We start from the raw sequence: 23369 nt of genomic DNA, 5'->3' as shown, positions 1-23369 counted from the left end.
TTTGAGGACTTTTTTTTTAAAGACAGTGGGGTGGAAGTACATGTACAGCTTTCTTAAATTCTGCCTTGAAATTGCAATGAGTATTAGTGTGTACTTGTACAAAACTTTTTTGTATTATTCCAAGGTATCAATTCAGTTAGAAATAAATATTAATCAATTGATTAGATTAGATTACTTACAGTGTGGAAACAGGCCCTTCGGCCCAACAAGTCCACACCGACCCGCCGAAACGCAACCCACCCAGGCCCATTCCCCTATATTTACCCCTTCACCTAACACTATAGGCAATTTAGCATGGCCAATTCACCTAACCTGCACATTTTTGGACTGTGGGAGGAAACCCACGCAGACACGGGGAGAATGTGCAAACTCTATACTGTCAGTCACCTGAGGCAGGAATTGAACCCGGGTGTCTGGCGCTGCGAGGCAGCAGTGCTAACCACTGTGCCACTGTGCTGCCCTGTGTGCCACCGTGCCGCCCACTGATATTCAAACATAGTCTACAGAGAACTATACCAGGCCATTTGGCCCATCTGACCTGTACTGGTGTTTATCCTCTGCACAAGCCTCCACCCACCCTCTTCCCACTTCCTCCCACTTCACCAAACTTGAATAGAATATCCTTCCACTCCTTTTCCCATCATGTACTGACCGAGTCACCCCTTCAATCCATCCATGTGACTTGCCTCAGCTACTCAGTGGTAATGAGAGCCACATTCTAGGTGAAGTTTTTTTTATGAATACCATAATGCATTTAATATTGACCAATATATTCATAACATCCACAACTGTTTTTCATACAGCTCCGCACTCCAGGCAGATTTTTGACAGGACGGAGATGTGTGGGTGAAAGGGACCACATGAAATATGTCTCATGGCTAGCTCACTGCCTTCCCGTTCACCCTGCCCTGATCTCCGTAAGACAGGAACTGGGTGATAATCAACTCATTCAGAAATGTGGCAACACACCTCTGGAGCAGTTAAGATTAGAACCCAGGCCTCCTCTTTGAGAGGTAGGTACTCTACCACTGCACCACAGTAACGTCTGGAAGAGCTGGGTAGGGCACCACCTGTAGGCCACCTGTCCTAAGGCCTCTTGGGGCCTTTAACTGCCCACTTAAGGCTCTCAACTTGCCTTCACTGCCACTATGGTGTCTCAGTGCATGAACCATAGAAGGTTAGTATGCAGGTACAGCAAGTAATCAGGAAAACTAATAGAATGTTCTTGTTTATTTGAGGGGAATTGAATGCAAGAGTAGACAAAATTATGCTTCAGTTACACAGGATATTGGTGAGCACCCATCTGGAGTATTGTGTACAGTACTGGTCACTGAACTTATAGAAAGACGATAACGCATTAGAAGTAGTTTAGAGAAGGTTTATTAGACTAATACCCAGAATGAGCAGATTGTTGAAACAGGAAAGGCTAGACTAGTTAGGTCTGCTTCCTCTGCAGTTCAGAAGTGACTTTAATTAAAACAATACAATTCTGAGGGATTTGGCTGGTGGGTGTTGCAAGGATATTTCCTCTTGTGGGAGAATGTAGAACTAGGGTCATAGTTGAAAAATAAGTAGTCCTGTGGCACTACTTACAATGCCCACTGCCTCTATTCCTGGTCCTGGTAGGATCTCAAAGCCAAGCCTGCAGATTTACAACAAGTGTAGTACTGTTTAGCAGTTGTATTAAAGTTTTAGCAGGCTGGGATAAACACTTATGTTTTCTCAGTTTTGTACAAATTAGAAATAAGAGTACCTGAAATAATATAATTCTTAGAATACTGAGGGTTTAGCTAGAAGCGTTTTGAATGATGAAGAGCTGCCACCACTTTACAGAGAGGAACTGCACTTCTCTTTTTATCGATAAGTCTTTCCACAAAACTCTGTATGGGTTTAATTGGGTGAGCAAGTATTTTAGAAAGACATTTTTATGATATGATGGGAATGGACTGTAGCGAAATGTAATAACAATTGTAATCTATATGGGACTTGAAAGCAAGCTGAACAAAGGCACCACACTAATTGGAGGTTCAGATGACGTAACCCTTAAGAGCACAGCACAGTCAATTAAAACATCATCTGAACGTTGATATTAGTGCCTTTCCATGTTACATTACAAGCATTTAAATACATTTCAGTATGGCATTAATCAGAACCATCAAATGCTTTAGCGTGCTGATAGAAAGGACAAGAGATTTTGCTTTTGATGTTATGTCCTGCTGAACATGGTTACAATCTTGGAAAGTGTCGGTTTTGAGTTCCCTTTTCATCTTGTGTTTAAAGCCATTTTAAAAGTACCATTAAGGAGAATTTTTATCACTGAGGCATTGCTGGTAAGGTAGCATTTAATGTCACAATTTCACTCCAATATTTTTCATATAAAGTCAGGAGTTCCAACATTTTAGCTCAGAAGGTCAGGCCCTTTGGCTGCAACAGAGCCGCACACAGCTAGCTTCTGAGACAACTCTTTGTCCTGCTCTCATTATATTGTATAGAGTTTGGCACCTTTCCCATCTTGAATACTGATGGTGTCTCCTACATGATCATAAAGGTTGCTGGGCTTTTAATTCTGAGCCACTGGGAATGCTGTTCTGAAACCGGTCAGGTCATTAAAGGGTAGATGAGAGTAGTTTGACTGGACTTCATGTTTGACTTTACCTCCCTCCCTCTGGGCACTGTTGCCTTGAGGCACCTGGTGAAGATTTAAAAGTCATCAGATGGGAGAAGATAATACATCAAATCTATGTCCTTACCACCTCGTTATGGCATTAACACCCTGTGTAAACTAAGCTGCCTTCTAGCTGTAAATCTTCGAGTGTAAGTGACTTTTAATGATTGCTTTGTTGGGTTGTAATGCAATATGGATGATTATCAGTCTATGACATTCAGTCTTACTGTCTCGACTACCTCATAAATGTAAGTAATAGAATCTTGAAGGAAGCAGTAATATTTTACTTGTGTGTGTATTAAATCAAGAGAACTGTATGTTCTGTACATTTTTCTCTCTAATATGACGCTGAAATGAGGGGCAGCCATTTTACATAATTGGCCTCTCCTGATATAATGGGGGCAAGTCTTTTATGCAGCAACAGTACCCTCTCCCTCAGCTTAAAACTCGGGGACAAACTGAGACCCGCTTGGCTAAGTTCTCGTTCCTCAAATCGAGCTATTAGCTCAATCTGTGTGGCACTTTCACTGTTATCAGGGACAAGGAACCTTTCCCCCACCCCCAATGAGAGCAATTGGCCAATCAGGCAGTGCGTAGCTCTCCCACAGAGAGCTGAGATTGCAAGCAACCTGCAATGGAGCCAGACACTTATGTTGGTAAGCCCTGGGTTTCCCCAGGCCAGCCTCCTAGGCTGGTAATGAGAGCGAAGGACTGGGTTCAAGGTCAGGAAGGGTACAGGGGAGTACCTTAATGGGAAAGCCTCCTTTGGGCACAGAGTGCTTAAGCAGCAGGTACTTCCAGCCCACCAACTCCCACAGCTAGCTGGACTACGCCTCCTCCCACCCTCCCTCCTGTAAAAATGCCAGCTCCTGCTCCCTGGAGAATCAGTTCCACCATAGAACATCCTAGATGGCCTACTTCTTCAAAGACCACAATTTCCCCTTCCACGTGGTCCACGATGCCCTCCAGCGGATCACCTCCACCTCCTACACCTCCACCCTTGAGCTCCAACCCTCCAATCGCAACAAGGGCAGAACACCCCCCAGCCCTCACCCTCAACCCCACCAACCTCTGGATACAATGCATCATCCTCGGCCATTTCCGCCCCTACAAACACACCCCACCACCAGAGACATACTTCCCTCCCCACCTCTATCTGCATTCCACAGAGACCATTCCCTCCGCAGCTCCCTTGTTCTGTCCATGCCCCCCACGCTCCCCTCCCGGCACCTTCCCCTGCCGCCTCCATCTGCGCCCACACCTGCCCCCTCACCTCCATCCAAGACCCCAAAGGATCCTTCCACATCCAACAGAGACTTTGCTGCACCTCCACACTTGTCATCTACTGTGTGTTGTTTTTATGTGATCTCCTGTACACTGGGGAGACAGAACACCAACTTTTGGAACGCTTCAGAGAACATCTCCAGGATACACGCACTGAACAACCCCACCGCCCCTGTGGCTGAATACTTCAGCTCTCCCTCCCATTCCGTCAAGAGCTAGCAAGTCCTGGGCCTCCTCTACCACAAATCCAAGCCCCCACCCAACGGCTGGAGGAAGAATGCCTCATTTTCTGCCTTGGGACCCTTTAACCACACAGGATCAATGTGGATTTCACCAGTTTCCTCATCTCCCCTCCCCCACCTTATCTCAGATCCAATCCTCCAATATCCACTCCACCCTCCCCTCCATCCTATCACCATCACCCCCCCCACCTTCCTCTACCTATCGCATTCCCAGCTACCTTCCCCCCAGCCTCAACCTCCCTCCCATTTGTCTCTCAGCCCGCTTGGGCCTCCCCCACAATCCTGATGAAGAGCTTATGGTCGAAACATTGACTCTCCTACTCTTCGGATGCTGCCTATCCAGCCCCACTCTTTTTGACTCTGATCTCTAGCATCTGCAGTCCTCCCTTACTCCTTTCCAGCAGTCAACAATAAAGGCCTTGTTACTTGAAAAAGGAACCCTGTACCCCTGGTAAATTCAAGTGAGGGTGGGAGATAGACCTTTAAGTGGCTATGAATTGGTCTGCTCTGATTTGGTGACTTTGACACCTTCCCCATTGCTGGTGGGGTGACACTGGCAGTAAGTAGGTGACAGGAGTGCTGCCACCACAATGGTACCTGATGTTATGCCCTCTCCACCCACGTGCCAACCAACAATCATGGGAGGAGCATCCCACTTCCAGCCATGTTATGTAGCACTAACCTGTAAAACAGAATATGAATGCAAGACACTTAAAAAAATCTGATATTTCTGGCACATAACATTGTCAGGGCACTAGCAAAGATAAGATTAGCCTTTTGACCACTGAGCTTAAACTGCTGACAAAACAACCTTAGTGAGGTACTTCTCAAAGAATCAGAGTTTTTTTGGCATGCAGTTCCCAGATCCAAAATGCTTGGGGGTTAAAGAAAAACGGTGGGTGTGGCAGTGTTTAAAACCTCTTTGAACAAAAGAAGTTGAGAATTAGCAGACTGGGTGGAAAAAAAATTGAAGTTAAAATAATAAAAATGAGACATGGAGAAGGAGCAGATGAATCGAAATGTTTTCAAGTGGAATTTCTGTTCATTGCTTTATTTCTGAAGCCGATGAAATGAGGTTTGCTCCAGGTATTGATTCAATAAGTACCTGAGGTGCCAAATGGGTAGAACAATGAGATTTACTAGGTTCAGTTTATTACGAAACTCCATCTCGATATGAAATTTCTGACATGGTTGAAATGGTTGAAGTGTTTTAAAATTAGATAGAAAAGATCAGTTTTTACATTAAGATTTGAAGAAGGCAAATTCAGCCTTGCATAACAGATGAAACAAACATTTTTCCAACATGTTATCTGCTTCAGTTTTTTCAGACAATTCTGATTTTTATCAACGAGCGTAAAGAACCATTTCATAAGATTCTGTTCTCTGGTGAAGCATCAGGAACGATTTCCATGTGGCACATTCCTGATGTTCCAATGGCCAACCGTGATGGTTCCCCTCAAGGTAAAAATGAATTTTGCCAGAACCTGATTTTCTGATTGATTTTCTTTCATCGATGAAGAAAAGAAAATCAAACTAAATGCATGAAAATCCAATAATAATTGTAATACCATCCTCTAAGCTAGAAATATAAAAGTATTTTCGCATTTTTCTGGTAATTGGTTTTATTTCTGTAGTTATACATGCTGATATATAATGTGGAAACTTGTCTATGTTGAATTCATTCAAGTTTCAAAATTTGCCAGGTCTCTTCATTTTTTTTTATTTTGCTGCTTGAAATTGTGCTTTGTATTTAAAGTCATAGTCATAAAGTCATAGAGATGTACAGCATGGAAACAGACCCTTTGTTCCAACCCGTCCATGCTGACCAGATATCCCAACCCAGTCAAGTTCCATCTGCCAGTACCCGGCCCATATCCCTCCAAACCCTTCCTATTCATATACACATCCAAATGCCTTTTAAATGTGGCAATTGTACCAGCCTCCACCACTTCCTCTGGCAGCTCATTCCATACATGTACCACCCTCTGTGTGAAAAAGTTGCCCCTTAGATGTCTTTTATATCTTTCCCCTCTTACCCTAAACCTATGCCCTCTACTTCTGGACTCCCCAACCCCAGGTAAAGACCTTGTCTATTTATCCTATCCATGCCCCTCATGATTTTATAAACCTCTATAAGGTCACCCCTCAGCCTCTGACGCTCCAGGGAAAAAAGCCCCGGCCTGTTCAGCCTCTCCCTATAGCTCAAATCCTCCAACCCTGGCAACATCTTTGTAAATCTTTTCTGAACCCTTTGAGGTTTCACAACATCTTTCTGACAGGAAGGAGACCAGAATTGCACGCAATATTCCAACAGTGGCCTAACCAATGTCCTGTACAGCCACAACATGACCTCCTAACTCCTGAATAAGTCCTGCTGAGATTTGCTTTCCCAAAATGCAGCACCTTGCATTTATCTGAATTACACTCCATCTGCCACTTCTCAACCCAGTAACCTTCTTTGCTGTCCACTACACCTTCAATTTTGGTGTCTTCTGCAAACTTATTAGCTGTACCTCTTATGCTCGCATCCAAATCATTTATGTAAATGACAAAAAGTAGAGGACCCAGCACCGATCCTTGTGGCACTCCACAGGTCACAGGCCTCCAGTCTGAAAAACAACCCTTCACCACCATCCTCTGTCTTCTACCTTTGAGTCAGTTCTATATCCAAATGGTTAGTTCTCCCTGTATACCGTGAGATCTAACCCGATTTTATCGTTTGTTTTATGCGTTCATGGGACATGACATTGCTGGCCAGGTCAGCATTTATTGCCTGTCCCTAATTGCCCAGAGGACAGTTAAGAGTCAATCACTTTGCTGCAGGTCTGGAGTCACATGTAGACCACACCAGGTATGGATAGCAGATTTCCTTCCCTAAAGGACATTAGTGAACCAGACTGGTCTTTCTGACAATCAACAATAGTTTCACGTCATCATTAGATCCTTAATTCCAAATTTTGCTTTGTTGAATTAAAAATTCCACCATTGTCGGATTTGAGCACAGGTCGCTAGAACATAGTGAGAGGACAGGTAGTCAATACGCTGGAGACCAAGTGAACTGAAGGACCTTCTTTTACCTGTACATTTCTTATGTTAAACTTTCAGAAATTCAGATAGCTACGACGTTGAGTCTTCAAGAAGCATTTGAACAACATAAGATCTTGACGGAAGAAATAACTGGCCAGCTTGGTGTACTCCCAAACGGAATCCAAACTGGTTTGATTACCGCTAGTGTCTATATTCCCAATCTCGATAACCTGGTTTGTGGATGTGAAAATGGGAGAATTATAATTACCCTTGGCTTGCATGCTGCCCGGGCTCAACTCCTGGTGGAACACTCCTTGTTGAAAGGTATTGATCTTGTTACAAATATTATAGCTTTTTTAAAACACTCACTGTCCAACAATCCAAATTACCCAACTGATGTATTCATTTATTTGTGGCTATTGTGGCTGAAAGCCTTCTACATTTGAATTGCACCTTGGTTTTAGGTTCCTTATAGCTTCACACTTAATACTTCAAAACCTTAATTATTCCCCCACCTCCTTCACTCTCCAGCCTCATTTCTAATAGATAATGGAAATTGCCATTTAATTACAACAGGGCAGGAAGTAAAATAGTGTAAAGACAAATATGTGGTAAATAATAACATAAACTTTGTCTGCAACTTTATTTGAGAAACCAAAAGGCTGTGTGTGATGAGACAATATCTCTCACCCTTGTCCTGTGAAACCCCAGGCAGACATTGAGAAAGGCAAATGATAGGTAGTGGTGCTTCCCTGGTATATTTGACTTCTCCACCAGTTAACTAGATTTGTGAGGAAAGTAACACAAAATAACTACTTTATGTTACAAAATGAAACCAGAAAATCGGGGATATCCTGCTGAATTTACAAAATGAAGCTTAGTCACATAACAAGTCTAAAAAGATTAGAAAATGTCAACCTCAATTTATCTTCAGCCATTGTCCTAGGGAGTGTCACTGGCTTTTGCAAGATCAGCTCAGAAATGAGTAAGTTGGATTTTCTGGTCAAAATGAAAGTTAGTCAACAGCAAACTACTCATCGAAATATGATGGGTTTCTATCCCCAAACATTACAACAGCACCAAGCACACATTGTATTTATATAGCACCCTCAATGGAATAAACTATGTCAGGGTGTTCCATGGAATTGTCATAAAGCAAAATTTATCATTAATTGGCTTAATGATAGGCTAGGTGGCCAAATCTTGATTGATGTGGTAGGTTTTAAACAGCTTCCTACAAGAGGCAAGTAAGGTTGAGAGATGTCAATGGTTTAGGAGGGAATCCCAGAATTTAGGACTTTAGTCACTAAAGGTATGATCACCAATGTGGAGACATTAAAATTTTGGATTCTCAATAGACCAGAATTAGATAGGTGCATATATCTCAAAGGGCTAGAAAAGATTACGGAAATAGGGAGGGATGAGGCTATACAGGAATTTAAAAAATGATAACTTTTAAAATTTTGACTTGCTGTGAAAAATTACATGTTCAGACAGACAGATAAGCAGATAATTTCCAGTTTTATCTTCCATTAGCTGTACAAACCGAAAGTTTAAATACTCATCAATAGGTTATTTGCAAATTGAGAGGAAAATTTCATGAATACAGAACTCCATGTGCTCAGCAGGTAAAAATCTTCCACGTGTTATTTTCGTTAAGATGTTTAATGTCTTCAAGCAAGCTTTCCTGTATATTTATTGTTAGCTAAGGGCTCAAGATAATTCAAACACGGCAAGCATGAATTGAATCTGAATTCACGAGCCGCTTTTAAAATATGGCTGAGAGCGATTTCAATATTTCTGAGTACATTATAATTAATGCCTGAATCTACAGTTTTATGACTGAGATAGCTGACCTGATTTCCTTTTAGATATGTATTTTGTTGACGAGATGGTGTTTGTTTTTGCGGAGCGATGAAGTAAAAATTTCCCATTCGTTCTGAGGTCAGCAGTGAAAAGTTTTAAAATCTGCTTAAATTTAATCTGTATTAATTTGTAACTCACTTAGTGCACACTAAACATTTTACAGGTCAAACAGAGACTTCTCCTGAGTTCATGAAAGAAAATCTCTTACTTTGAGACACTGGTAATTGCATCAACTGCATGGGAAAATGTTACCAAATCTAATATACGGTTTGCCGCGTCACATTGTTTCTAATGGGTGGGCATGTAGCAGATCACTCAGGAAGTTCAAGTTTCGGTGGCAACATGTATGTTGTAGACTGGGTCCATGAATAGGGATGGTCGAGGCTCAAATTTCTTTCAGTCACTTAGTTAAGACCATAAGAAACAGGAGTGGAAGTCAGGCCATTCGGCCCATCGAGTTCACTCCGCCATTCAATCAAGGCTGATGGACATTTCAATGCCACTTACCCGCACTCTCCCTGTCTCCCTTAATTTCTTGCGAGATTAAGAATTTATCAATCTCTGCCTTGAAGACATTTAACATCATGGCCTCCACTGCGCTCCATGGCAATGAATTCCACAGGCCTATCACTCTCACTGACATGTGTTGGAAAGAATCGATGCTCAGCCTGTTAGTTACTTATGGACACAGCTCCCTTGATCATCAAGACCTTGGCTTGATCTTGATGAATCCAAAACTTCCTCGCCCAGAGACAGAGATGCTACCCACTTCAGCACAAGACCTCCTTTTTCTTAATACAGTATTACAAAATCCAATTTTGAGGCAAGGCAGATTTAGTTAGATAAAATGAATTGTTATAACTCTTTAATTGGATAACTTAAGAGTAAGGATAAATAGGCAGGAGAGCTTCTAGTACTTGATAAGTATGTTGTCACTGAGGTGGTGAATCGAGAGAGGGTCTCTGTACTTGTAGTGTTTGATTTTGTGAATAAATCCAAGTTGAATAAAGATGGACTCTGCCTCTATTCCTGATGAAGGGTTTTTGCCCGAAACGTTGATTTTCCTGCTCCTCAGATGCTACCTGAACTGCTGTGCTTTTCCAGCACCACTCTAATCCAGAATCTGGTTTCCAGCATCTGCAGTCATTGTTTTTACCTTGTTGAAAGCATATCCAATATTTATTAATTTATTAATTCATGGGATGTGGGCCTCGCTGGCTCTCCAGCATTTATTGCACATCCCTAATTACCCTTAGTGATAAACCATATTCTTGAACTGCTGATGTCGGGGCGATGGTGTAAGTATATCCATAATGCTGTTAGGAACAAAGGAACGATGATAGTGAAGGGACGACGATGAACAATAAAATCACAAGAATCATAGGAAACCTACCCACAGGTTTGTGTTAAGCTGAGCTCCGAGGTAGCCAAGGAAGCCCTGTGTAACCCAATTTGCTTACAAATGTGTTCTGTGTCAAAAAAAATGAAAACACAGTGATGCAGGAAATATGTGAAATGTCTTTATTTTTTTCAATTTGTTCACACCTTACAATGGCCTGACCTTGGGCAGCAAAAGACATTGAAAAACATTGGGACTTAACTCAGGAAAAACTCAGTAATCTTTTTCTACTTAATGTGTTATCTCCAGATGAGTTACAGTCAGATATGTTTTCCATGTTTTCACACTTCAGTGCAAAATCTTGGATCATGTCTATAGCCTTTGCGGTTGTAGCATGTGAATGGGTGGGCTTTCATCAGACTCTTCGGGGTGATCATCTTCCTTTATTTCTGTTGCTGCATTTTGTTAGCACACCTGATCCATGCCTTAGTGTGAATATTTTGATATTCACAAAGGTACTACTAGACACGTCAGATCCCAGCATGACAGTTAACAACAGAATAGAAGTTTATTACACAAAAGAACAAATAAAACAAACAAAGCTACCTCAGTATCTTTGACATGAAAAACAATTTCAAAATGCACATCAAAACTGTTTCCCAACATTATCTCTTACACAGTCTCAAATTCAGAGAAGAATTACCAGGTATCTCAACTCCGCAAGATTCAACTTAACCAACTCATTCTAAGTTGTCTCTTGCAGACTGTGGTAACAGGTCAATGAGTCTTTTCCTAATCTGCTTACATGAACTTTTCACAGATTTGCGAGCCTGAACTTTCTCAGTTCTAGTGCTCTGCAGATTTCCAACCAAATCTCTTGTTTGAAAATTTCATAAGCTGTATTCCCTGAACTGGCCTGAATCCTTCTTTTAAACTAGCTTCCAAACTCAAGACAGCTGTCTTCTGAGCTGAATTACAGTTCTACCTTTCCAACTGCATTTATAAAGAAGACTTGAGTTATTTTAGAGAGAACAAGGCAAGTTGTTTAATATTTGAATAGGAGTTAGAGAAGGGGTTTGCAAATAAAAACAACTTGGCAACAGTTCCTGTTTCTGCAATGCCTATTATATACAGAACCTCAATGAAAGTACTCAAAAAATAAAGAAGACTTGCTCTTGATTCTTCTGAACTGAAAACAAAGTGAATGGCCTTACATGTTTACTGTACCTGCCATAAATAGCATAATATTAACAACTTTCTATTAACACCACAGCAGGTTACAACCAGCTGCTCTCTGACACAGACTGGATTAGGTCACTGTTCCAGAAGGATTCTCTCATCTTTGTTTATTTTAAAGAAAACCTTTCACAAAAGTAAAAATTAAACTATGCCACTTTTGGATGTAGGTTTGCTCGCTGAGCTGAAAGGTTCATTTCCAGACATTTTGTTACCTTACTAGGTAACATCTTCAGTGGACCTCATGTGAAGCAATGCTGAAAATTCCTGCTTTCTATTTATAGGTTTGAGCAAACCTACATCCAAAACCTCAACCTGAGCTACAAATCTTCTCAAAACTCGCTGAAACTATGCTACTATTTTGAAATCCAATCCCCACAAATGATATTATTTTATATCCAGCTTTTATTTCACCTCTCAAAAGAAGCAGCAATGTTTTGATGCTGTACATGTTTATATCAGTGACATACTTTTTTATTTCTTCACTTTCCACTATTAAATTGTTAAACATGAGAGGGAACCTGGTAAGAGTCTTTAAACAGTCTTGTTTTATCCGAGTTAAAAGTATCTCTTGATGCATACTCTCTCAGGAAGTGGGTGTGACCATTCTGCAGCCATTGTTGTAAACTTTCCTGTGACTTCATGCTGTAGTGTAGCCTAATACTGCACTGATTGGTTAGTGCAGTTTTATGCTGGGGGGCTGAGAGAAAAATGGAAGGGGTGTGAACTTGGGGGAAAGGTAGCTGAGAATGCGATAGGCAGACGAAGGTGGGGGAGAAGGTGATAGATCGGAGAGGACGGTGGAGTGGATGGATGGGAAAGGTGATGGACAGTTCAAGAGGGTGGTGTCGAGTTGGAAGCTTGGGACTGGGATAACATGGGGGGAGGGGAAATGAGGAAACTGATGAAATCCACATTGATCCCTTGTGGTTGCAGGGTCCCAAGGCGGAATATGAGGCGTTCTTCCTCCATGAGTCGGGTGGTTAGGGTTTGGCGATGGAGGAGGCCCAGGACCTGCATGTCCTTGATGGAGTGGGACGGGGAGTTGAAATGTTCAGCCATGGGGAGGTGGGTTTAGTTGGTGTGGGTGTCCCAGTGATGTTCTCTGATACGATCCACAAGTTGGCGTCCTGTCTCCCCAATGTAGAGGGGACCACATCGGGTGCTACAGATACAGTAGATGACATTGGTGGAGGTACAGCTCCTGTCCCCCTTAGTCCAGGAACTCCCCACCTACGTTCAGGATACCAGCCTTGCCCTTCACCTCCTCCAAGACTTTAGTTTCCCCAGAATCCAACATCTTATCTTACCAAGGACATCCAGTCCCTGTACACATTGATCTGCCATGACAAAGGTCTCCAAGCCCTCCATTTCTTCCTCTCACGCCGCTCCAATCAGTACCCTTCCACTGACACTCTCATCCACCTGGCTAAACTGGTCCTCACCCTCAAAACCTTCTCCTTCCAATCCTCCCACTTGCTCCAAACCAAAGGGGTAGCCATGGGCACCCACATGGGCCCCAGCTATGCCTGCCTCTTTGTGCGATACGTGGAACAGTCCACCTTCTGGCAACACCCCCTACCTGTTCCTCCGCTACATTGATGACTGTACCGACGCCACTTTGTGCTCCCACAAGGAGGTTAACCAGTTCATCAACTTCAGTAACCCCTTTCATCCTGACCTCAAATTCACCTGGACCATCTCGGACACCTCCCTCCCCTTTCTGGACCTCTCCATCACTGTCTCCAGTGACCAATTAATCACGGACATCTACTACAAGCCCACTGACTCCCACTGCTACCTAGACCATACCTCCTCCCACCTTACCGCCTGTAAAAATGCCATCCCTTATCCCCAATTCCTTTGCCTCCACTTCTTCTGTTCCCAGGATGACCAATTCCACCTTAGAAAATCCCAGATGGCCTCCTTCTGCAAAGATCGTAATTTCCCCTCCCATGTGGTTGACAATGCCCTCCAGCGTATCTCCTCCACTTCGCGCATGTCCGCCCTCGAACCCAACCCTCCCAATGCAACAAGGACAGAACCCCCCAGTCCTCAGCTCCCACCCCACCAACTTCCACATATACGTCATCATCCTCCGCCATTTCCGCCACTTCCAGACGGACCCTACCCCCAGAGACGTAATTCCCTCCCCATCCATATCAGCGTTCCGGAGAAAGCATTCCCTCTGCGACTCCCTCATTGGATCCACACCCGCACCAGCCCACACCCCACTCCTAGCCCCTATCCCTGCCACCAGAGGAAGTGCAAAACCTGTGCCTGCACCTCCCCCTCCATTCAAGGCCTCCAAGGATCCTTCCACATCTGACAGAAATTCACCTGCTCCTCCACCAATGTCATCTACTGTATCGGTTGCACCCGATGTGGTCTCCTCTACATCGGGGAGACAGGACACCTACTTGCAGATCGTTTCAGAGAACATTTCTGGGACACCTGCACCAACTAACCCCACTGCCCTGTGGCTGAACATTTCAACTCCCCCTCCCACTCCGCCAAGGACATGCGGGTCCTGGGCTCCTCCATCGCCAAACCCTAACCACCCGACACCTGGAGGAAGAGCGCCTCATATTCCGCCTTGTGACCAACCCCACCCCCTCCCATTTATTTCTCAGACCCCTGGCCCACAAGCATCATTCCTGATGAAGGGCTTATGACCGAAACGTCAATTCTCTTGCTCCTCGGATGCTGCCTGACCTGCTGTGCATTTCCAGCACCATACTCTCGACCCCACAACTCCTACTTGACAGTATACCATTGTCCCACCGCCTTTGACAGGTATGCTTTGATGATGAGATAGGGAAGGTGATAGTGGTTTCTGAGATACAGTCGTATTCATGGAATTGGACCTTATGGACAATGTCAAGCTGTTGGCTAATCTAAGGAATTTGCTTCCAATTTAGATACAAGAAGGTATTTGCAAGTTGAAAGGGCTAGGTTTCCAGGGCCAAGGTAATTCCTTCCTTTTGGCTTTGCAGTGGTTTTAATACTGCTGTGTGGATTGTGAGACCATTTCAGAGGGCATCTTGAAATCAGCCACACTGCTATGGGGCTGGAGTCACATGTCAGCCAGCTGAGTTAAGAATGGCAGATGTCCTTCCCTGAAGGCAGATGGGTTTCACAACATTTGGCAATGGTCTTGTGGTCTCAATTAGACTCACTTTTCATTGCAGATGTATTCACTGAATTTAAATTTCACCATCTGGCATGGTGGGATTGAAATCTATATCCCAAGAACATTAGCCTGGGTTGCTGGACTAGTAATATTGCAAGGAGAAAGTGAGGACTGCAGATGCTGGAGATCAGAGCTGAAAATGTGTTGCTGGAAAAGCGCAGCAGGTCAGGCAGCATCCAAGGAGCAGGAGAATCGACATTTCGGGCATAAGCCCTTCTTCAGGAATGAGTAATATTTGAACTATACTACTCCCTCCCGTTTTGATGCCATTAAATGTAGGGGTTTTCAAAAGAGCAGAGTGAGAGGAGCATAGTCATCTTGGAGGATTGAGGGGCCAGAGGAGGTTATCGAGTCAAGATCAGTTAGAGGTCAGTAATTTTCTTAAAAATTTCAAGTGAAGGATGAGGTGCCCAATTTTATTTCTCTCCATTTTCTAGAGGTGAGAGAAATGTAACATTTAAGAAGCATTTGGATGGGTATATGAATAGGAAGGGTTTGGAGGGATATGGGCCAGATGCTGGCAGGTGGGACTAGATTGGGTTGGGATATCTGATCGGCATGGACGGGTTGGACCGAAGGGTCTGTTTCCATGCTGTACATCACTATGACTCCATGACTGTATGTGACTGTTCTTGACATCAAGGTAGTATTTGACGGAGTCTGGGACCAAATACTCCCAGTAAAATGATCAATGGGTACGTTTTTCAATGGTGGAAGTGATGCCAGGTATAGGGGTAGTTGCGTGGGGCTACTGCAGCCACAAGGATCTCTGTGTATGTGTTCTCAAAGGCAGTATCTAACCATCTCCAGCTGCTACATCAATGACCTTCCCTCTTTTCTGAAGCCAGACATGAGACTGTCCACTGATGGTTACACACAAAGGCCAGCTCCATTCATTGTTCCTCAGATAATAAAGAATTTTATGCCATGTGCATCATGATCTGAAAAAGTATTTGTTGGTTAATGGCAAGAACAAGCATATTTCCGACCCGCTTGACACTCACTGGCATCACCAAGTCCCTCACCACCAATATCCAGGGGTATCTGTTCACTACCTGCCACCACTCTGTACAATAGAAGGGAAAGGCTTCATATTCTGTCTCAAGTGGCCTACCTCTTGACAGTTCAAACCTACAAGGCCCAAGTGAGGAGTATGATGGAACAGTCTCCAGTTTGCTAGATGTTACCTACTACAATGACATTCAAGAAGCTCAACACCATCCAGGATGAAGGAGCCCACAAGGTAGACATGCCAAACACCAGATTCAAGATGCACTTCTCCAGAGCTGGTGTATTGTTGATCACATTGTATATTGCCTATAACATGTATTGTAGCAAGACACCATTGTAGGTAGCATCGATCAAACCTAAAATGCCCACTTGCTATATCTTTATTTACCACTAGTACCAGCACATGGTATTCCAGTTTGGACTGTTCACTGCCACCGGTCCTCCTTTCTCTGTGCTGAGTCTAGGTCCTATCTAAGTATCAGTAGAGGCAAATAGTCCATTGGTGAGTCTGAACAGAAGAGGTGCTTGCCTTGCATAATAAAGTAGGTTGATTGCATGATAGTGATAAATACAGTTTACATTAACTTGCTCGGTATAATCACTAAGGATGCTTGGGAACTATATGAAACATATCATCTCCCTTTGGGAACCTGTACTGAACTCTTTAGTGTCCACTCACAGACTGTGTAGCGTCTTTGAAATGGTTGACGCTCAACATTTAACTCTTTCCAAACTATTACCTTGCACAATGCCACTGTGTAAAAGGCAGTTAGGACACATGAATTTCACATTTCTAAGTTCCTTTCCAACTCACACACCAATTTGTCTTGGACTTCTATCACCGTTCCTTCATTGTGGTTGGATCAAATTCATGCGTCTATATATCTGGCAACACAAGGGATCACTTTCACCAAATTGATACAATGGTTCAAGAATGTCCCAAGAATGAATAAAAGGCTACACTTAGGGGCACAAGGCGTTAACTTAATTTAACAGTACTAGCAATGCCTTTTTCACTCTTCTATGTACCATGGGATCTGTTAAATGAATTTTCCTCATGTTGTCAAGAACAAAAGGATATATGTTTGCAGGCTGCACATTGTTACTTGCTAGAGGGAGCTATAATGTGGACACTTTGATGTTATTTGTAGCTTGCAACTGTACTGAAAAAAAATCCCCTAGAAATAGTGAACATAATAATGCCAATTAGATTTCACCTAGTAAAATGGTGATTTTTAATCCCCCTCCCATGCAATTTTAAGATGTTGACCTGGAGCTGTCAGGTGAGGTGTCTGCAAAGTGTCTGCTTTGGTAGAAAGGGCTTTGTTTCAAACATTGAAAATCCAATTCTAAGATTAAAAGGCATTTGTTCTTTCAGCCTGGTTACCCCACAGGATTCTGGTGGGTCACTGTGCTAAAGTCACCTGTCTCCTCCACCCATGCAATAAATCTGCGACCTTTGACACCAGCTGGTTGGTCTCTGGGGACGAGGATTCGAATGTGATCTGGTGGAATATGTTCAAAGGAGAAGTTCTGCACAAATTTGTGTTGCACGCAGGCCCAGTACTGAACCTGTCAGTATGTCCAGAAGACTGCAGTGTAAGTACTGATAAAAACAGAAGTAAATAAATGTTCCCACACTGTAGACTCGACTGAATTATGACATATTGGGACAATAATAAACCATTGATTTACTGATGATAAAATCATGATATTGATGTTGATATAAAAATGTTGTATATTAAGCATTTTTATTACTGTATTTAACATTTTAATAGGTTTTAAATGGATGTAATGTGCATTGTAATGGTGTGTATACAATCATTTCTTTGCTAGATATACTCATTGGAAAGCACATCAATATATTTGCTGGCGCAGTGCCTAACATAACTAAGGCTTTGTGTCCCAGAGCAGAATTCTGCACAGGGCTCACATTCACGGCTACGATAACTATAATCACTTCCCTCTCTGCAGTACCAAGCTGTGCCAATTACAAATACATTCTATAATGGCATAAGGAAGCAGCTATTTCATTTTCTGTGCAAGATTTCAGTCTAGGCACGGTAGGGGGGTTATAATTGGCAGCAGCACATCTGGGTCAAAGAAACAAAAACAGCAGGGTCCCAGATTCTAATTGTTATCCAGCTGCCAGTGCTGGACATGTCTCTCATTGGGTGAGGGCAGGAGCGACTCCATTGTGACAACAAAAAGCTAACACTATGCATTTGTATGAAGATTCAGTCATTTGGGAGTGAGGGATTTGAGGATGACTGCTGGTTTGAACCATGCCTAACCCAGGCGACGATGGTTTGGGAAAGGGAGGGAAGAGGGGGTTATTAAGGGCTTCTGTGAATTTTTATTGTTGATGAAAATACTACTGGAACTGAACCAGGTTCTTTGCTCTTTGCTGCTGCTTGTTTAGTTTTGCACTTGTCAAAGAGCAACAATTGTAACATAAAACAAAGAACTGCAGATGCTGAACATCTGACACATTATCAGGAATTACTGGAGTAACTCAGCAGATCTGGCAACGTCTGTGGAGAGAAAGTAGTTACATGGAGTAGAGTCCAGTGACCCTTCTTCAGAACTGGACTAATCAGAAGATCTGAAGAAGGGTCACTGGACTCGAAACATCAACTCTGTATCTCTCTTCACAAATGTGAGTAGACCTGTTGGGTTTCTCAGGCAAATTCTGGGTTTTTTAAAATTCATTCATGGAATGAGACTGTAGCTGGCTAGGCCAGCATTTATTGCCCATCCCTAATTGCCCAGAGGGCAGTTAAGAGTCAACCACATTGCTGTGGGTCTGGAGTCACATATAGGCAAGACCAGGTAAGGATGGCAGATTCCTTCCTTAAAGGATCAGATGGGTTTTTCCTGACAATTGTCAATGGATTCATGGTCGTCATTTGACTTTTAATTCCAGATTTTTTAAAAGCTTAAATTTAAAGTCTACCATCTGCTGTGACAGGATGTGAGCCCAGGTGACCTGAACATTACCTGGGTCGCTGGATAAACAGTCCAGTGATAATGCTACTAGGCGATCAGCTCCCCATACCATTCTGATGTTCTGTTTCCAAGAGATGTGCAAGTCAATGTTTCTTTGCATTCCCCACAATTAAGATGTGATTCTTTTTGACATTTGCTTCATAAAGACTAAACATGTCACTCACTTTATTTCATTAGCCAGAGATACACCAGTGCATTTGCTGTTTAGCAAATGATAATTCTGTCACGTTGTTGAGTCTTCAATACCGAACATCCTTGATGCATGCAAGAAAACATCTTTCACCAGTGAAGCTAATAAAATGGCGTCCAGCAGAAGACCTCCTTGTAGTTGGATGTGATGATGGAGCAGCATATGTTTGGGACGTTGAGACTGGTATGCAAAAATCTCCTGAATCCTATTGAGGCTTTCTACAAACTCTTCTGCTGAATTTTGCTTAGCACAGGTGATCGATTTCTGCAGATAAATTTGCATCAGGATGTTTGAAATTTAGTCTTGCGTGCTGACAATACTAATGATTCTATTACAAAGAGTAAGTATAATAAAAATACCAGGTAACTTTACACACATTAACATTCTAATCCTGTGACATAGATTTCTGGCCTTTGTTCAACAACATTAATTTGAATTTATACAACACTACAAACAGTGAAGTTCTCCAAAGTGCTTTGCAGGAACATTTTTCCACCAAAACTGGGCACCGAGCCATATAAGAAGATATAATTAATGCTGACTAAAGATTTGGCCAAGGGATAGGTTTTAAGAAACATTTCAGTGTTGCCGAGAGATTAGAGAAGCAGAGGGGTTTTATAGAATGAGTTCGAGTATAGGCGGCTGCTGATGGTGTGGCACTAAAATAGCGTGGTACAAGAGACCGCAACCGCAAAATTCTCCAAAGTTTGGAGGAAGTTACAGAGATGGGAAGGTGTTTGGGCCATGGAAAGATTTCACACGTATTTTGTTAATCTTACAGTTGAGGTGCTATTTGCGATCACTTTCATAATGATAATTATGCATGATACAGATACGTCCTGGCAAGAATATAAATTGATGTGGAACTCACCTCCATCTGTCTGAAGATTAAAGCTAAGACTTGAAATCTTACTCCCTGATATCATGGAAACAGGGTAAATCAGCCTGCAAATGTTTAAATTTCAGGGATATACAATTCATCTTGTATCATGAGTCGCAGTCTGATTCATTTACGCATGTTAGCTGTTAAATATATTCAAACACAGACCCTGCACATTGTAGGGAAAAGCATTTGTCTATACGTTGCACCTTTGTCATTGAGGAAAAGCTTGTAGAGCACTCAGTCCACAAGCATTGGCCTCATTGTGATTTTGTTTCGATGTCCTTGAATAAACCGTACTATAAAGTTGTATTTTGTATCTTTAAGCAGCTTCATTCAGTTCACAGCCCTTCTCAAGAGTGTCAGCTTGGTCTTTATATTGTTCCCCAGCTGTTACTCTGTTAGCTGCAGGGAATTGACAAATAAACCTGTGCTTGCAATTACCACGCTGAAATCTCTGTGGGTGTGTCGTATTAACAATATTCCAGATATCTTGCTGTGATTCTTTTAGTCTAAGTGCAGAATGCATTTTGCCATTCTGCTAATTTGTTTCTCCAAATTATTTCAACTGAAGTTGCATTAAGTTGTGTCTCTTGACATTCAATGGCGTTGTCATTAATGAATGCTGTCGTCATCAACATTCTGGAGGTTACCATTGACCAGAAACTTAATAGAACTGTGGCCACAATAATACTGTATCTATGAGAGTGGGTCAGAGTATGGGAAACCTGTTGTAGTTAACTCACCTCCTAACTCTGCACTGCCCCACCCCCACCCTTGATTAGCGGGCCGATATCCATAATCTAAATGAGGCAGTAACAGACTTGCAGAGATTTACAAAGATTTTATTATAAATCTATAGTTTAGCACTAACATCAGTTTCCAATGTTCACTTCTGGACCATTTCCCTGGAGTCCAGAGCTGAGCTCTCCAGTGGGGAGGAACCCAGCTCATATTTGTTAAACCAACCTGATTGGCAATATTGTGACACACACTGCAAGTGGGACGGAAACCCAAAGAAGCCAGCTTTTTAAAAAAACTTTATTTTTAGAACCATCCTCCAATTAATTAAAATACCTAATTGAAAAGTTACCAACCTGATGAAGGGCTTATGCCCAAAATGTCGACTCCCATGCTCCTCAGGTGCTGCCTGACTGGCTGTGCTTTTCCAGCGCCACACTTTTTGACTCTGACCTCCAGTGTCTGCAGTCCTCACTATCTCCAAGTTACCAACTCTGCCCACTACAGGAGCGTGGAGTGTTCTGAGGAGATAATGCACTCCAGCTCTCAAGAATCCAGCTCTCATTATAGAAGAACCTTGATTATCTAAACAACGCGGGCAGTAAGTATTTTGTTTGGATAATCGAATGTTCGGGTAACAGCTTAGCCAAGCATTGGGACCTTGTGATCTTGTTTGGATAATCTGAAATGTGGATAATCAACATTTGGATAATCGAGGTTCCTCTATATACACTGACACAACAATAATCCTATTATTTACTGACACCTATGAAACCAGGAGGGGGTCAGTTGATCAAATATTCCGGATAATAAAGAGGTCCACATAATCAATGTAAAAACACACAGTTAGTAACAGAAACGTAATGCAGAGGGTATTCAGATCACTGTTATTCTTTATTTACAACATAAATCACTTAAATAATAATGCAACTTTGCCCTAAATAAAACTTAGCAGCAGAGAGCCTTCTCACTCGCACCCTCAACTGACCACTTGGATGTCATGGAGATCCCAATGATACAGTAAACTTCTGATATTTGAAATTATTAGCGAGTTTTGAGAAGATTAGTAACTCAGGTTGAGGTTCTGGATGTAAGTTTGCTTGCTGAGCTGGAAGGTTCATTTTCAGACATTTCATCATCATACTTGGTAACATCTTCAGTGAGCCTCCGAATGAAGCACTGGTCATGTAGCCCACGTCCTATTTATATGTTTGAGTTTCCTTGTGTTGGCGATGTCATTTCCTGTGGTGATATCATTTCCTATGGTGATGTCATTGCCTGTTCTTTTTCTCAGGGGTGGTAAATGTGATCCAAGTCAATGTGTTTGTTGATATCAAACACAATTGTATGATAACAAATTGTACATTTGTTGACGTACAATTCATGTCTGATAACGCAACCATGTGCATTTTTAAAGTAGATTACTTACTGTGTGGAAACAGGCCCTTCGGCCCAACAAGTCCACACTGACCCGCCGAAGCACAACCCACCCAGACCCATTCCCCTACATTTACCCCTTCACCTAACACTAAGGGCAATTTAGCATGGCCAATTCACCTAACTTGCACATTTTTAGATTGTGGGAGGAAACCGGAGCAAACCCACGCAGACACGGGGAGAATGTGCAAACTCCACACAGAGAGTCGCCTGAGGTGGGAATTGAATCCGGGTCTTTGGTGCTGTGGGGCAGCAGTGCTAACCACTGTGCCACTATGCCATGTTTGGATGAGAATGGGTTGTGACACACATGTGTCTGTGTGAGAGAGATTGCCCTTGGGTTAAAAGGATACCAAATGTTTGTGCATATTCATGTGTGGGCGAGATGGGGAAGATGTACTTGCATTTCCCCTGTGGGACAGTCTAGGACCAGAGGGTATAATCTCAGAATAAGAGGGATGAGAATTCAGAGGGTAGTGAATCTGTGGAACTTATTATCACAGAGGGCTATAGAGGCTGGGTGATTATGTATATTCACGGGTGAGTAAGACAGGTTTTTAATCTGTAAGGGAATCAAGGATTATGGGGAAAGGGCAGGGAAGTGGATTTGAGGATTATCAGATCAGCCATGAATCCATTGAATGGCACAGTAAACTCAGTGGGCTGAATGGCATATGTCTGTTCCACATTTATGATCTAATGGTGAAGATGGGTGCGCATGAAAGTGTGGCCAGTGCAGGTCTATGGGAGTGTGTGGTAAAGACCTTGAACATAGTTGAAGGAAAGACAGAGAGTGGATGCATGAGGGGGAGTGGATGTGTGTGAGCATGACAGTGAAACCAAAGAGGAACTATGTGGAAAAGGCCTAGAGAGAGAAAATATGTAAGTGTGCCTGAAAGGGATACAGCTTACTATAATGTAAGAACAGATAAACTGCAGTAGAAATGTACGTAATGAGGGAGAACAGGATAGAGACTTTTTTTTTAAAAAATGAATTTTATGTTTGAAATTCCTAGGTTCTATCTCCTTCAGTCAGAATAATATTGAAGTAGCTTTCTGGCTGGTTTCTATAGCAACCAGTCATATAGTCACCATCTACATAGCTTACTGTATGGATTTTTGATAAAGGAGGCATCTGCTAAGAAGTCTGATGGTTGTTACTGTAACTAAATGGTAAATTTGAAAGAGGCAAATTATAGTTACTTGTATTAATAAAAATCCACTTTGAATTGAAACCAAGATACCAAAT

The 23369-nt window shown here is 42.5% G+C and overlaps 1 protein-coding gene across 1 annotated transcript in view; it reads left to right on the top strand.

The window, feature by feature from the left end:
- The window catches only part of LOC122540993 (WD repeat-containing protein 72-like), a 298233-nt gene that overhangs the window by 57075 nt on the left and 217789 nt on the right, over window positions 1-23369 (top strand). The window contains exons 10-13 of the mRNA XM_043677401.1: window positions 5511-5652; window positions 7297-7542; window positions 17242-17462; window positions 19050-19245. Of these exons, the coding sequence (XP_043533336.1) occupies window positions 5511-5652; window positions 7297-7542; window positions 17242-17462; window positions 19050-19245 (805 nt within the window). The remainder of the gene's footprint in view (window positions 1-5510; window positions 5653-7296; window positions 7543-17241; window positions 17463-19049; window positions 19246-23369) is intronic.

The sequence above is a fragment of the Chiloscyllium plagiosum genome, chromosome 36, assembly GCF_004010195.1.
Source record: "Chiloscyllium plagiosum isolate BGI_BamShark_2017 chromosome 36, ASM401019v2, whole genome shotgun sequence".
NCBI classification, from domain to species: Eukaryota; Metazoa; Chordata; class Chondrichthyes; order Orectolobiformes; family Hemiscylliidae; genus Chiloscyllium; species Chiloscyllium plagiosum.
The sequence above is the reverse complement of the archived record's forward strand: the minus strand, read 5'-3'. Positions and strand labels throughout refer to the sequence as shown.